A 17,226-nucleotide genomic window follows, 5' to 3' on the forward strand; every position below is an offset into this window, starting at 1 on the left:
AGTGTGACCGTGGACTTGTTTTAACCTCTGTGAGCCTCAGTGACCTCACAGTCCTAGCTCATAAAGAAAATGCATTTAAAATGTTTAACAGTGTCTGACATATAGCAAACATGTAGGAAATAGATACTATGATGATCCTTTAAGACAGCGGTCCCCAACCTTTTTGGTACCAGGGACCAGTTTCATGGAAGACAATTTTTCCATGGATGGTGGTGGGGGTGGGGTTGGGGGCCAGGGAGCTCAAGCAGTGATACACAGCCCGGTTCCTAATAGGCCATGGACCAGTATTGGGCCATGGGGTTGGGGACCGCAGCTTTAAGACACTGATCTGGGAAGGCTCTTGTCAGTTCTCAGGGTGCAATTCATCCCGTAACAATGGGGTCAAGGAAATGTGCACTTAATACATTGTAGCTTTTTCCTTCTCTTGGAACTTGAGGGTTTAGTGTGGTAGTTCCCTGAATGTGGAGGCAATTGGAATCCTTACTGCAGTTTTCCCATCCCTGGAGCTGGGCCATCCAGCAAGTATGGTAAGAGGCTGGGTTGCAGACCCTCCTCTGCGGAGAGCAGAGAGCCTGGGATAGACGCTGGTCATGCCAGGGCAGAGGAGGGAGGATCTCAGCTCCTGCCTTTCATTCCTAATCTCCCAGCGTGCGGTAGGAAGCACATGGGACTTGGCCGGGTGTCCTTGGCCAAGCAACAGCCTCTCCGAGGCCATTTTCACTTCTGCAAAAGTAGAGGAACATCCAGGGTCAAAAGTGGGTAAGAATGTAGAAACATTCTTGAAATTTCACATATCTAAGGGAAGCCAGCATTTATTCTCCTTACCAAGAATTTGCCTCTGAGATTAGATAAACTTTAATTTTTTCCCAACAGTGCCCTTATGGGCCAAATGAAAATGTTAACTACACTTTAGAAAAGTTTTAATTTGAACAACTTATGATTAAAAAATACATTTTATAAATAATTTTTCCATAGACTTGATTGAGGATTGTTGCGAACTTTACAAAAAGGCATCTTGCAACAACAGATTAAAGAAATTACAAAAAATATAGCTATAGCCCTATTTAAAAATACATTATACATCACACAGCGTTTTCTTTGTGCAAAAAGTTTAAGAGAATGCTGTGTTAGGCATGTCAAACATATATACGCAAAGGGAAGTAAACTTTAATACAGTTACTTTGCATAATAGTATGAGGCACAGCTGAAATAATGAATCTTCTCCCCCTAGAAGTTGATATACCTTAGTTCAACATTTTACTTTTATTTTGTAGGATTGAAGGCTAAACACAGCTTTATACAAATATGTGTGTGTGTGTGTGTGTGTGTGTGTGTGTAAACATACATATGTACGAAAACAAATATCTGCTTTGACATTGAGCAAACCCCCAACATATTTACAGTATTTTCAGAGAATGTATTCTCCAAATCAGTCTGTGTGCATCTTCTCTATTGAACAACTCTTTAGAAAATCAAACCAAGCCAACATCTGTTAATTAGTGGACATCCTCTGTTGAGACTTCCAGTTTTCGCTGTGGAACAAAGAGAGTTCCTAAGGAGGTTTGATTAGCACCGTCGAAATCCACACAGGATGAGCTAGTCGGCTTGGTGGGTCCACCTGGGGTACGGAAGAAACTTTCGGCCACTAATTGTGACCCTTTGGGTGTCACAGGAACAGGCTGATTGGAAAGAGAGGAATGGAAAAAAGAAGTCAAACACACGCAGATACATATGTCCCAGCGGACTTGGAGGATGGGACTGGATGGATGTTCCATGTTGGGAAACTCACATATCTTGAAATTGGCGAGGGAAGCTTCCGTGAATTTTACATTCTCAATTATTTTGTTAAAGAGATACAAAAATCTCACGATAACCCAATAATATAGACTCCTCTGGCACTCTTCCTGCATTGTGGAAGGAAGGTGAACCTTCAGTCTCCTTATTCTCCCATCCTTTCGCTCTCCAAAGAAGGAAAGCAAAAGCAAGTCTCCTATGACACAGAGATTTGGGACTTAATAACACAAAGAAAAATTAAATTAAATGCGAGCACTCTCACCTGTTGTGCCCCCGTCACAGCAACTGATTGTCCGTTTGGTTGGCTCTGGCCCGGGCTTGGCAAGTCATAACTGGTGGCTCTTCCTTGCTGAGTGCCTGCATTTTCTGGTAGGACACTAACGGCCTCTATTCTTGGAGACACAGGAATGATTCCGGCTCCAGGGTTGGCAGACACCTGGACACCGGGGGAGATGAGTCCCAGGTGCTGAAGGGTGAAGTTTACAATGGCTGAGCTTGGGTTCTGGATGGGAACAGGGTGGCCTGCAGCGAGAGCCGGGCTGTTCCCGACAGGTACAGCTGCCACGGAAGTTGGTGAGACCATTAGCTTCAAAGGTGTTACATGAAAAGAGGGAAAATTAACAGCAGTGAGTTCAGATGATGTCACTGGAATAACACCTGGAAAGAAAAGGGTGAAGATATCTTAAAAGCACAGGCGTTTATCCAAGAAGTTTAAAGGCTTAAGGGAACTTGAGACCGGCCCACGTTTGGATAGTATTTTAAGTCTACTCACCTGCAATCGGGGAGCTGTAGATCCTGTGGTTTGGGGAAAGAGCACCTGAGTTTTCTTTACTAGACAGGATGGACTCTGCCCCCAGGGATGAGCAGTGTGTGAGAGGGATTAGGTATCCTGATGGGAGCGAGGTCTAGAAAACAAGGAGGAAGGGCTTATTGTGCACACAAACACAGGAAAAAAAATGGCCATGTGCCTCTTCAGGACTAATATCCCTTGGTTGTTGCTTGTTTCATCAGACCAAAGCCCCCAGCAGCACGGGCTGCAGGCAGGCCAGCCACCCGGCTCCTAGAGGACAACTGCCTATGCTTCCCAATGCTTGTCCTGAATAATACAGAACATCTGCTTCTTATATGCCACCTGTGGTCTTGGGAAACATCTGGAAACTGGCACTGAGCCTACTTAGGGGTGGGATTCACCCAGCACACAACCCGCACACTGACATGCTAACTCCTGCAAACAGACTTCCTGGTGTAAGGTGGTGCCAACTGTCAGAAGCAAGATGAATACCGTATATAGCACTAGTAGATTGCTATCTGATTGTTCCTTAATTACGTAGGATGATATTTCCTAAAGTGTACTCTGAGAGACCCCAGGTCTGTGGGATGCAAACAAGCGTTACTTAATTCAGGGTCAAACACGTTTGGGAAATGGTGTCTTTATCAGAGAATTTCCAACTGACTCTAATGATGGCATGCATTATAAATCCCTAAGTGGAGCACACAGCATGTAGCATTTCTGAGACTATTTGGCAACTATATTTTTGGTAGGTTATTAAGGAGGACTAGTATTCAAAGAAAACATTTTAAGCAATGTTGATTTAGAGAAGGGGTGGGCAAACTATGTCCTATGGGCCAAATCCCACTCCCTGCCTGTTTTTGTAAATAAAATTTTATTTGAACATAGCCATGCCCATTCACTTGTGCGTTATCTATAGCTGCTTTCCTGCTATGATGGCAGAGTTGAACAGGTGCAGCAGAGCCCATATGGTCCACAAAGCCAAAAATACTTACTATCTGGCCCTTTAGCGAAAGTTTGCAGATCCCTGATTTAGAACAAAGGAATCATACAAGTATAGACTTTTTTTTTTTCCCTAGTACTGCTTGCTCTAATGATAACAAGCAATCTTAGAATATGCAAAGTAAAGCACATATAAGAGAACTGATAATTCATATTAGAGACCCACATGTCACTGAGCAAAAGCTTTAGGCAATAGTTTTATACCACATAGAAAAGGCCCAGGTATGTGTTGCATGTACCTCCCACCATGCTTGTTAGATCACTGTATTTTACCAAACAGAAAAAGTCTACATGGGTGGCTGAACTGCCTGAAAAGTCCGCTTTAGCCTTACTGGGAGTGGGACTGGCAAAAGCCAAAAACAGCTCGCATAAACTAGGGGCCCTTCTTTAATCTTTCTTCAGAGCTTTTTTCTCTCCTTTGTCAAAACAACAGTTTGATCTAGCTGTTAATAGGTCTTTTCCTTGGGAACCACAAAGCTAAAAGTGTACCACAAGCTTTTAATTTTGTTTCTTAGGTGCCTGGTACTGCTCAAAATCTTCACTAGTAGGTGCCTTGAAAGCTGCAGAAACAGAGAATTATTAAGGGGTGGATTTAAGCATTTTACAAAGAGCTGCTCTCTGTCATCTTTAGTCATATGCTCCTGTGATACAATTACTCTGGTTGCTGGTTTAACTCTTTCAAGTCTTCAATAAAGCCTGTAGTACTCCAATCACAATTATTTTTCAATTTTCAACAAACTACATTCATTGCAAAATTTTTTAGCCTATGATGCCAATTCCTTTTTTTAAAAAAAAAATTAGAACTATTTAATTAGCGAGATGAGTGAATCTGACATACTTCAACTTGAATGTCATTTCTTCTAGCTTACAGCAGCCCTACCACCCCCTCCTCCTGTCACATCATCGTCCTCATCATTCACTACCCGATGTGTCTGTTTATTTGCACACCGTCTTTTCTCCTAGAAGTGGAGATTCTCAATAAATATTTGATGAATGAACTAACACATGGATCTCTCATGTTCTTTGTTTCACTCAATCCATGCTAAAAAGAAACGGTCAAAATGAAGTTGTAGAGATGAAAAAAAGAAGCAGGGTATGTGGAAAATCTACCCGCTGAAAACCTTAATCCTGAATAACTAAGAGACCAACAGGAGACCATTATTAAATCATACCCATTGGCCCAAAGAGATTACAGACCCCCCAGAAAATTGAATCAAGCCAAAGTCTTACGATTTCCCCCCTAGCATGTATATTAAATACAAAATGATACTATGTAAGATAATAGATGTTTGAATGGCTACCATGAGGCCATCCTCAGGGAAGATGTGACAAACTCTAAAGCTTCCTTAATAACAACAGTAACAGATAATACCCTTCAGCTTATACAGTGTCTTAAAGGGATCAAACCCTTTTATGTGTAAATTCACTTAACTTCACAAAAATTGTAACATGGCCATGGGGCAAGTACTCAAAAGCAACTGCCACCAAAGGCAGGTGCTAGGTTAGATTTGACCCAGATCCCAATGCTTTATTTATAGGTGATCAGGAAAAACTGGTAGAATAAATTCCTAATAGATGAGGAAAAACAAGACACAGAAAAGTAAAATAACTTGCATTAACAGCAGGGGCAAAATGAGAGATTAAACTTCTGCTTCCATGTTTAGTGGTATTTATTTGATACAGTAATGTCTTTCATATATAATTGTCCTAAGGGAGAAAAATGAGATAATGTATGTAAAAGTGCCTAATACCTATTATGTCTGGTATGTGGGTAGGCATCTGATAGATATTAATTCCTACCTGAACTAATCTCCACCTAGGAGAAAAAATTCTCTAGAAACCAGTACATCAAAATATACCTACAATTTGCCAAAATCAGTTTGATTTTTCTATTTACACAAAATGGATATTTTGGTTTAAATTTTAGGTAGAAAGTAAAAACGGGGAACACTTTATCTTCTAGGCAACAGATGCCAGTTACATGACAAGCATTAGGTAATGACTCAGAAAGAAGTTACACGAACCCTACGCACCCATCCATTCATTCGGGGTTACGTCTGTTCGTGAATTATTTAAGACTTTCATGACAGGTGTTTGCATTCCAGCATGTGATGGAGAAATGGACTTAAGGACAACCACCCGTGGTGCTTTAAAAAGAGAGCAAATAATCCCTCCCTCCAAAGGTTAAAAATGTCCCTGCTGTCATCCCAGTCAGGGGATTAGCTGTCTGGGCCCTCATTTGGATTATGGGATGCTAAGAAACAGTTCCTGTCTTCTGAAAGATTGTTCTTTGCTCTGGTAAATTTCCCAAGCCACTAAATTCTCCTCTAATTGACCAGGGAATTCCTAAAGCTTTGTACTTACTGCGGAGACATTTTCAAGTCCTTTTAAATCCTCTTTAAATTTCTTTTTGGAAGCACTATCTTCAAGCATGTTTGCCCTCTTTGAGCCTCTTTCTCCAGCTGGCTCCCTGTTTCGGTTCTTCGTACCCTGTCTCTGTGGGGCTGGCTGCAAGTTTCCAGTCCTGGTGGAGGCACTGGACTTGGTGGCATCACTGGCTGCCTTCTCAGTGGTGGCATCTGTGGAGTCTTTTGGTCCAGTAGCTTTAGAAGAGTGAGTGGGGCAGACCGTTGGGCTCAGGCCTGGGGGCGGTGTCATGGTTTGGGCTTGGGCAGGCTGCAAGTAGATGGCATAGGATGGGCCTGAAGGGGCCGGAGGTAGGATCACGGGCACCGCTGATGACAACGGGCTGGGGATCAGTGGGACCACCCCCAGGGGCTGGATGAGGGGCGGTGCTGTCAGCTCCAGCTCAGCATTCACCGGGGTGTCCAGAGGGGCCACTGGTTTGCAGTGCCCAGATCTTGCCAGTTGTACTTTCACTTTCTTTCTGGGTTCACTAAAGGACAAGATTTAAAACATGACACAATGGAAACACATTTTCTCTCAGATGTTCTACCACTTGAAGCCTCAGATTGAAGCCATGCTGTTTTGAAACTAGCAGATAGTTTCTGTAATGACTGAGTATGAGACACAGAGAAGATTCTCTCTCCCGTTTCCAAGGCTAGTGCCTGTTCTCACACGAAATAAGTAATCCCAATAATGTAATGCAAAAGCAATTCACCCTGTTCATTGCTAAAGAGCATTGCCAACCTACCTGGATTGCTCTTCTAATTGCATTTTGCAAATAGCCGCGAGCTGAGCCATTTTACTTGGGAAGGGTGCAGGATTCTGAGAACTCTCAGCTGGTGAAACAGAAAGGGAGGGGCATTGGTCAAAGCTAAAGAACACATGTTCACAGAGGAAAACTCGTTGGAGTCAAAGGGACAGAAAGCATGTACCTCCCTTCAAAACTGCATGGCCATTAAACACTAAGCCCCACAAGTGACTTTTTATCCTTTAATTCATACATAAGTTTGGCTTCAAGAAGGCTTGGGTACGTGGATATTGAAACAATTCTCTGACAAGTATTACAGGGATCAAGCAAGCTAAAAAGAATGAGATAAAAAGAAATTCTTTCTAGCAGAGCCCTGACGTTATTGAAAACATACCTTTGTTGGTCTTCACAGGGCTACTGGGAGCAGAATTTATCTTTCTTCGATCACTTTCTATACTCTTCACCAGCTTGATAAGAGATGGGTGCCGAGTGAAGTTTGGTTTCCCACATGTGGAAAAGAGGTTTTTGGCACAGTTCTCTTTTGAAGACCGCCTGACCTCTAAATCAGAGGTGGCAAAAGGAGTGACTGGGCTGGGGTCTGAAACAGGAAAGGTCTGCGTGTTATAATACAGGTGGCTCAGCTTCCTTCTGGGATATGAAATCAAAATGTAGTTCTGAAATGATTTTACAGAGAAAAGCGGCAACAATTATAGAGCACCAATTATGTGCCAGATGCTGGTCTAAGGACTTTATGTACAAAACCTTGTTTATGTTATTAAATGAATTCTGGGACATAAGACTTCATACTTGAACATTTCCGAAACTGCACTGCACCTTGTAAGCAGTGGTGTGCTAGAGAGGAGTTACTAATGATTTTTCTTTCTTAGTGATATACAAAAAATTGTACATCTTATAATCAGTGGAGTCTTCAAGCTGATGAAATATGGTGATCCTCCCAACAACTCCCCAAGGTCGGTCCTCCTCAGGGAACGCACCCCCACGAGAGATGAGAGCTCTGACACTCAGCGATATTAACCCACTGACCCGAGGGCCTTCGGAGCACGTGTGTCTGAGACATGAACCTGGTCAGTACATCCCCAGGGCCTTCACTCCAAATTCCTGCACCAAAAGACCTCTCTGAGATTATACCAAAATCACAATGAAAGGTGCTATTGGTCTTCCCATTTCACAGGTGAGGAAACTGAGCCTCAGAGAAGTCACCTGCCCAAGGCCACACAGCTAATGAGTGACAGAGCTGGGACTGGAACCTGAGTCTCCCTCCGCCTCCATGGCCCATGTTCTTGCCATTTTCTGGTGGTTCTGGGAGGGGTTCTTTGGTGGCATGTAAAATGTCAGGATCACAGTTGAGATGAGGACTAGAAAGATCTACCTTGACACCAGAATGAACTCATTTCATGTTCTCCATGTGCACAAGTTCTGTTGTGGTCATTGAGCAGCATAACACCAACCACAACAGTATCTTACGCTTTGTGGTGCTTTTGATTTCCCAGATCTTTTCATATATAGATTCTATTTCCTGGACACAAGGCGGGAGGTATTTATGGACCTTGGGTTGCTGATGGAGCCAGAAGCCAAACTTTCTATATAGGCACTCATCTTTAATTGTCTTTTCAACTATTTATATACGAGGCTGTCCAGAAAGTATTCAGCCATCGTTAATATAACGAGAATATGTTACATGGCTGGACACTTTCCGGACAGCCCTTGTATCTCCTTTCTATGCAGGGGTGGTAGGTAGGATAGGGAAGGGAGAATATCTCCAAATGTGCCTTAATTCAAAATAATGAAGCAAAGAATGAAAGAAAGAAAAATACATACCACTGGTATTTGGACTGATTTCTGGGCCTGTCCATTTAAAAGCTGGTTTTCGGCCTCTTTCCTCCGTAACATGAACTTTCTTGATAAGCTCCAGGCTACTCAGAACGTTAGCTATATCATATAACCTCCTAATTTTTGCTGGCAAAAAAAAAGTATATATACCACTTAATGCAATAATGAAAGATCAAAAGATTTTGCTTCTTAAGAAAGGACTTCATATTCTAAGAACTGTCTTAACCGTCAATGTCAGAGAAACGTGACTCCTTTTAAGTCATTCTAGTGCTACTGCTTTAATTAAGACAAAAAATAGTTTTAAATATTTAAAAGACTCAGTTACTGCTGGCACTGAATCTTGAAATGACAATAGCACATGTTGAAAAGGAAAAATGACTCGATGAGATCACCTTATCTGAAACTGTTACAGATTTTTTTATAAAAAGGTACCATTCCTGGGAATCTTCTAATGAGGATTCAGAAGAATTTTATGAGCAGATAGAAATAAAAGTGACAAATGTATTGCTTTTCTGCAGCAACACCTTATAACAACACTTATTTAATATCATAGCATGGAAAATTCTGTACCCCATCAAAATTTGCAATCTTTCATATTATCTTTATGTAATACGCAAAGACTAAATTTATTAATTCTGCAAAGCTCGTGTATCTTAAAAAGTTTTGTTAAAAAAAGTCTGTGTCTACTTCTATCTTGATGGTACAAAATTACAAATGGAGTCCCCTTCGTAGCCATGCCAGAAGGCTCTAAGTTCCCTGGGGGTTCAGCAAGTTACACACCTACAGTTCCTAGAATAGTTTCCAAGGCTGTGACTAATTAGTGAACCAGAGAGCTGAAAACTGGTGACTCAGAAGAAGCAGGAACCCATCAGTATCAGGGTGTGTTTTCTAAAGTTGCAGATCTCCCAAGCCCGTTGCCAGCATAATTGCCTTTACACTCCGCTTAATTCTGTCTTTATAGATACACTGTCAACCTGGGGATGTGTGAATATACTTCCATGGGACCAGTATAGCTTTACAGGATGCGAAGGAGTCTCTGTGTGATGGTTCCCAAGTATTCCCCACAACCTCTGCGGTCACTTGGGGTGGCTCTTCCTCACCATACAGCTGGGTCCTACAGGTGGCCCATGTTCAGGTTAACCCCCAGCAAAGGCCCCTCCCCATCTACTGAGCGCTTCTTTCTAACACTCTTCCTGCAAAGTCTGGTATAGCAGTGAGGGCTGCGCTCTGTATTAGGAACCCAGGCTGTAATCTCTTTCCAGCTGAGAGCAGGTCATCTGGCTAAATCCATTCAAAATGGCAGACCACCTGTGCTGCAAGTCACTTCAGGGGACAATTTTGCGTTATTTATATTCTCATACATCAGCATCAGTGGAAAGAGTAGAGACCTAGGGTCTGGTCCTGCTTTACAATTCACTACTCACTTAGACCTGAGACAGTACAGATTCTACTGATGTAAAATGAGAACAAAAAATATTACAATATCAAATGAAGCCAAAGTGTCAGACAAATAAGAGTAGTTATACATATTTTCCAATCCTACAAGTTAGCTAATGCAGTATTATCATGGCTTCTAAGGAGAAATAAAGATATAAAAATGTAATTAGAGAAGATCTGTTTATGTACCCAATATATTTGGAAACCAGTTTATAACTGAGATGGTATTGTTTAAGAACAGGTCCAAAATTCCACAGCAGTCATGACACTTACTTTTAAACTTGCTTTTATCCAAATCTTCCACATGGTCCTCCCCAATTAAAATCTTGGCAGCAATTTCTAGGCTTACTATCTGAGGCGTTGACACCAAAAACAGCATCACAAATTTCTGGCTCATTACTCTTAAAGACTTGTCTTTGCGGCTGTTTACAGAAGCTTTGGAGAAGGATGAGGATTAGAGAATTAAAATTCATGAAGGGACAAGTGACTTCTAAAGTAACAAGGCTAAAAATACCACCACCTGATCCTACCACTGACAACTGCAGCATTTTAACATTAAAGGCAGCAGTAGCTTAGAGCAGTGTTCTCCATGGGACCTTCCCCTTGGACGCAGGAGAAGTGCCACGGCCCGGGCTTTTCACATAAGGACCGTGCGGTAACGGATTGGCCACTGGAGCTCCACCTGGGCTTTTCCATACTGTCTCTCACCTGCCCGAAATTCCACTCCGGGGAGTTCCACAAAACACATGTCTGGGTGTCCATTCTGGCCAGCGTTTGATTTGATGATATGATCCTCTATACTGTAACTCTTAATAAAGTCAAACTCTTGTTCATATTCTTTCTTTTTGATCATCATAATCTGCTCAGCGTACTTATTCTCCTGCCCGACACTCTTCAAAGTACCGAGGGTCTTGTTGAGATTATGTCGCCCGTGCCAGGTGTACCTGTTTTTGGCGAGGCGGCTCACCATGTGTAAACTCTCTAGGACGTTCACGATATCGTAAATGCGCCGACGCTCAACATCTGCAAAGAGGGTACAATTGTACGTTACTGGGGTCAGGTTTTTGCAATGTGTTGAGAATTGAATAACTTCTTCCACAGTTTATTACTCAGTAGGTTCCGGATACTATAACTTTATTAACTATAAGTGCACATGTTCAACAAACTGTGAAAGTAAGAAAGACATGTTCCTGCTTTCGAAGGGTATGAATAAGTTAATATGAATTAGAAATGAGACATTTATTGAGGCCTAGTATGTGCCATACAGCTTTAGGACATTTTCACTCTAAACTTGTGAGGTAGATTATTATTTTCTGCACTTTGATGATGAGGAAATAGAGGCCTGGACCAGCTAAGCAGCACAGCACAGGCCAGGAACAGAGCAAGTAGCAAAACCAAGTCTTTAATACTCTAAATCCCACACTTTCCAATCGATTTCTTATATTACCCTTCCAACATACACAAACACACATAACCCTGCCTATACTATTCATATGATAGGTGCAAAGTGCTGAAATTACAGAAAAGTACAAAAACCATGATGTACGTTTAAAAATAGACGTTAAAAAATAAAACGAAATATCCCTTTTTGAGTCTAATTTTGCTTATTTTGTAGCTACCATTACCAATATGATATTAGTGATTCAATTTATTTAAATTGGATTTTCAATATTCTGCAATGTTAGAATTCTCTTTGTTCAAAAAATTGACTTTCAACGTTGATTTACATTCAAATATTTGATGAAATCCAGCCTTCCTGGAAAAGTGTTATATAAAACACTATTGAAGAAGGGTGCACCCTACTGGCCTCTTGCTGTTCCTGGAGACTGTCCTGAGCACTTAATTTAAAATGGCAAAGCACCTCTCCAGCACTTCTAACTCCTTCATCCTGTTCTAGATTTTTTTTCCACAGTACGTATTACCTTCTAACATATATCATCGTTACTTACTTACTATGTCTTTTGCTCGGTATCAATTGCCCCACTAGAATGTAGGTTCCAGGAAAGAAGAGATTTTGCCCTTTGTGTTCACTGATGCATTTGAAACTCCTAAAACATTGCCTAATGCATAGAAGGTGGTTAGTAATAGATACCTGTTGAATTAATGGGTACTACTTCCTATGTAGCTATGATTAAGTGTATGTGAAAAGCAGATAAATCTAAATGGCATATTCTTAAAATGTGAAATAAAGTTGGTGTATATGAATGTGTATTAGAAGGGCAAAACTTTTCTTCATGGGGTGATTGCTATATATTAAAATGTATTATCCTGGATAGCACATCTCTTCATAGTTGTAGATTCGAATATTTGCATAATTTCAAAGGCACCCAAATTTGCCACAGATCTCTTTTTAGGTTTAAGTAGATTTGAGTCTATGAACAGAGGAGTAAAAGAGGGTGGTGGGAAGAACATAGTAACTTTTGGCCAATACAAAACACTCAGAAAACCCACTCAGAATAGTGCTGAGTGGCTGGGAGCACACAAATCCTGTTCCCACTCCCAGACTGATCCCAGTGTCAGCTAGGAAAACACCATGCAGCAGCCTAGGGATTCAAGGAAGGTGCCAGAAGTTCAGTTGTAGTTGTTTGTGAAACAAGTCATAAAACAATGTTTCCTTTCTTTAAAGCTTCAGAGATAACCGTTAGTCACAAGCAACCTCCACTGTAATTTTTCCCCCCTCTAAGATTTAATGAAATTAGAAACTATTTGCCTTTACTCTTAAATTCAGAGGGCTTTAGAGATTTACCACGTCCATGTGGTCTTAGCTGTGTCATATGCAAACACTGGTTAGATGAGCATGGGTCTGAAGGAGTTAAGTCCGTAAAGTCACTTTAATCGTGAACTGTTTCAGTGAGCTCATGGGATACTTACTAAGTTCCTCCGCTACTTCATCAAGACAGATGTCATTATTCACAGCAGGGTTGGGATACTTAGGATAGCGTGCTAAGAACTTATGGCATAACAGTCCTAAACTTTTCTCTTTTCGACTTGGTTGAGATTTCTCATATTCATCTCCAGAAAAGTGTTCCTACAAAGGAAAAGGTAAACGATGTCTTACTCTGAAATAAAGTTTGACAGATTTGGGAGGGGCATCTGTGCTTGACGACTAACACCACTCATACACGTGCTTAGCTTCAACAGCTGCAAAGTCTGGGGGCAAAAACTGGGAGTGGGGGAGAACCAGTACAAACTGCTTGGCAAACCTGGAAGGGGAAGCCTGCAATAAAAATAACTATAAGGTTCAGAATTCCCAGTTCTAAATTTGATGGGGTCCAAACCTTCCTGGTGCTCTGAAGGAGGTTAATGACGGCCTTCGGATGGTGATGCTTTAAATTGCTAGCACTTCTGCAATAGCTACAACCCTCCAAGAAATTCTCTTGTCTTCACCCAGTCCTCTGAAAACCTACATGTAAACAGTCTTTGGCCTCAGGTAATCCACTTCTGTTGTCAAACAACCCCCTTTTCTGATCTCTGTTGCGGATCTCAGGGCTCACAGCGCTGATGAGCATTTTTAGGTTGGCTGTTGGTGTCCACGGCTCTCCCTGGGAGACTTCCTTGGGCTTGGTGGGCGTGGTTAAAGGGCCAAAGTCAGGCTGGATCTCTGCCAACACTATATTTGCTGTAGTGCATTCTTTCAGAGGTGTTTTCATTAGACCCCTTTTATGTGGCTCAAAAAAGAGATTTTCCTGGTTGAAAAAAAAGTAAATAATTAAATCCATGGTAAAACAGGCTTTATCAGATAGCTTTTGACTCTAGAAATTGTACAATGAATAGAATATTGCTGAGGAAAAAATTGCCTAATGAGATTGTAGAGTTGATGAAGTTAACATCTATATTGCAATGATCACTTGACACTTACAGTCCATTCTAATGGTTAAATTTCCCATTTTTAATTTTGCAACGAAGCATGGTCCTGCATGTTTTCATCTTGTTTCAAGAATTTTTTTTAAAAAACTTTAATTGAGACATAATTCTTAACTCTTATTTGAAATAATGTTAGGTACAGAGAAGAGTTGCCAAGATAGTTTCCACATACCCTTCACTTAGCTTCCCATAACAGGACTGATAATTTTAAGTGATCTCAAACTCCTAGAAGCAACTTTCACTCATGACACTGTCATGAGTAAAGGCCTCCAGGGCAGAAACTATTATAATTATCCACCTAGCACAATGGCTGCATGCAGTGGATGCTCAAGAAAACACCATTGAGAGCTAAGTAGACAAGGGTGAGGGCTAGCATATGGTCAGATTTATCAGGAAAATCCAGAGTGCCCAAGAGCGGACTTCTGACCAGAAAAGTCTGCTCTTTGAATATCCACCCCTCACTTTACAGATGGAGAAAATGGGGCTAAGAGAAGTAACATTAGCTACCCCAGGTCATAAAGCTAGATTCTGGTAGAAGCAGGACTGCTACTGAGACAAAAGGGTAAATTAACAGCAGTTCATAAATATGACTAATGGAGACTTTGTTCCTTCCACTTTTGGACGTCTGGGATTCTACCCATTACTCCTATCTGTACCTATTTTAAAGAAAATGCTTGGAATGGCAGTAAGTAAAAGAATGGAGAGACCCACTAACTTTAGGAACATGGTGAACAGGATTATTTTACATGTCTGTGACACTTTGGTATTTATCAAGTGCTTTTCCATTTGTATTTTCATGGACTCCTATGTTGCAGAAGGGGACATGGCAGGCTGAGAGAGGTGGCACAGGACAAGAACCCAGATATTCTCTCACTCCAGGAATGGTGCTCGTATATGGAAGTCAGTGTGATGGATCCAATGGGAGATCCCTGCCGGCATGTGCACCTAGGAGGTGCTGATCCAAGAATGGGGTTTTACTAAAGGCTGCTGTCCTTTGCCACAGACTGTCAAGAGCAATAGTAATTCTCTTGTTTGACTAACATCTGTAACTATTAGGAATTTGCATACAAGCTTATTTTTCTTACCTAACAGTAGTTGGACGCCCCCAGTAATAATTCTACTGTAACTTTACAAAATATTTACCTCATAAACAGAGCATGTTGAGGCTCCCATAAGCCTAAAAAAAAAAGCTTACAATTTGGTAGAAAAATTATCTTAAAACGAAATCCAATCTAGAATCATGTCAAATGCCTTTCTGAATTCCTATTGTTCAACAATCCTCGGAAGTGTTGTAATACAACAAACAAATTTCATTATTCTTAAAAATACCGTTTCTCTCTGTTTATGCTTTTGAGACTCCCACCATAACATTAAAAACTAGAAAGATTACTTTAACTCTGGGCAACCCTATCCCTCTTCAAAAATTAAATTTTCCTCCTTTCCAGGTTTTTACAGAGACTAACCAAAAAGGGATGTGATATTAATAAGATATATTGGATAATGAAAAATTGTGGAGTTAAAACTGCAGTAAAGAATATGGAAGTTAAAAAGTACCTTTTCGTTCTCCATTCTGTAAATTTCTCATACATTTAGAGTTTAAAAACGAAAAATCTGGAGTTCCTCTCCAAATCTCAATGGTTCAAGTAGTTTAATCAACTCTATTAAAAATTTTAATATCCTTAAAGAAAAAAGGAAATAGAAAAAGTTAGAGAAAAATAAATACCAAGAAATCGTATGTTGAAAATTCCTTCACGGACACAGCAGGCCACAGAAACAAAGACTAACGAAAAATGGCAAACTAGATTTACATTTTATTTCCGACTAGAGATAGCCTCACCGGGCAGAGAACTCCAACAAATGCCAGTAAATTCTTCAGCAAACGGATCCGCTGTCATGAGACTTCAAGTAACCCACAGTTCTGCAGTGACAGCCCTCTCCCATCTTTAGAAAATGAGGGCCATTCTCCGGACCCCACCAAATAGACTGCAGCAAGCACCCACCTGTTCACAGATCAGGGCTCCAGACTGAGCGCACGAGCCCACGTTCCGGCCGAGCACACGCGACCCCCAGTATCCGGATACAAGTCTGTATCTATGCCTGAATTTCTCCCCTTACACACACGTGCACAGGCTCAGCAGTAAAGTCTTGGGAAGTTGCCCGTTATGAAACTTACAAATTCAGTCCCTAAGCTCTAAGCTTACTGCTGGGCATTTAAAGAGTGCCTTATGTTTAAGACTTTTTTAAAAAGGACTTTCTTAAAGATGCCAAGCTCTAGGTACTCGCTATTCGGGTGGTCCGTTCACCCCGCGATGTTGCGCTCCACCATGGAAGGCTGCGTTTGTTCTATAAGGCAAACAGGTACAGTCCCCCTGCCGCCACCCGCTCCGCGCCCGGCGCACTTCCCCCTCGGCCTGGCCAACCGCCCCTCCCCCAGGCCCGGGCCGCCTGCCGCCTGCCCTACAGTTCCTGGACAGCATCCTCCTGGTTTCCAGGACAACGACTCCCGACCAATCAGACAGCTGGCCACGGGTCTGCAATTGGTTGACGGAGCCAGGGGCGGGGCCGGACCTTCCGCCTCCGATTTAAAAATTTGGCGCGGAAAGCCGGACCGTGGCCGGCGCCGCCCCTTAGCAGCGCGGGGCTTGAGCGCGGGCAAACCCGCGCCCGGAACCACAGCATCCCCGCCCCTCCCCCCCGCTCGCCCCCGCCCCTCTGCGCGGGAGCTCGGCTCCTCCTTCTACTGCCCCCGGCGGAGCGGGAGGCGGGAAACGGCCGCCGCCGCCGCCGCCGCCACCTCCCGCCCGAACCCGCTCCGGGTGCTGTGCTGGCCTGGCGCCGCGTCCCTCTGCGTCTCACTGACCTGTCAGTCCACTTCACGGTTGGAGCCGGCGGGAGCCGGGCGCAGACTCCTCGGCAGCCCTTCCCGGCTCAGGCCCGGGAGTCCGCGTGTCGGGCAGTCAGTCTGTCTTTCCGCCGCGCTGAGGTGGGTGCGGGAGGGAAACGCCCGGGCCGGGACTGGCGGGCCAGCGGGCGGGCAGAGGGAGCGTGACTGTCCCGGAGCAGTCAAGCCCCCGATTTGAAATTAACCCGCTCCCGGCGCGAGCTGATCCCGCGGGCGGGGAGGGCCGCTCCCCTCCCCCACGCCCGCTGGTCCCGGCCCCGGACCTCGCGCGCCAATCCGAGCCTGCAGACACCAGCCACCGGCGAATCAGGGTGCTGGCGCCGCCCTCCGTCCCGCCTCCACAGCAGAGTTGGGGGAAAAGTTCAGCAACTTTTTTTCCCTTTTTTTTTTTTTGCATACACCCCCTCCCCTTGCTCAAAGTTGGGGAATAAA

At 42.9% G+C, this 17,226-nt stretch overlaps 1 protein-coding gene across 2 annotated transcripts; it reads right to left on the bottom strand.

Moving 5' to 3' along the window:
- Positions 1-903: 903 nt before the first annotated feature.
- Positions 904-16,970, bottom strand: E2F8 (E2F transcription factor 8). 2 transcript variants are annotated; one of them, XM_069469692.1, is made up of 13 exons: positions 16,753-16,970; positions 15,447-15,570; positions 13,436-13,714; positions 12,900-13,056; positions 10,737-11,051; positions 10,302-10,463; positions 8,580-8,717; positions 7,135-7,338; positions 6,741-6,828; positions 5,951-6,482; positions 2,567-2,699; positions 2,057-2,451; positions 904-1,679 (listed from the first exon to the last, which is right to left on the bottom strand). In XM_069469692.1, the coding sequence occupies exons 2-13, from the start codon at positions 15,459-15,461 to the stop codon at positions 1,497-1,499; spliced, it is 2,601 nt and encodes an 866-aa protein (XP_069325793.1). In that variant the 5' UTR covers positions 15,462-15,570; positions 16,753-16,970; the 3' UTR covers positions 904-1,496. The 2 variants fall into 2 exon arrangements, with proteins under 2 accessions (XP_069325793.1, XP_069325792.1); XM_069469691.1 differs by lacking the exon at positions 16,753-16,970 and adding an exon at positions 15,893-16,277.
- Between the last annotated feature and the right edge of the window lie 256 nt (positions 16,971-17,226).

Source organism: Eulemur rufifrons, chromosome 6 (genome assembly GCF_041146395.1).
Source record: "Eulemur rufifrons isolate Redbay chromosome 6, OSU_ERuf_1, whole genome shotgun sequence".
Lineage (NCBI taxonomy): Eukaryota > Metazoa > Chordata > Mammalia > Primates > Lemuridae > Eulemur > Eulemur rufifrons.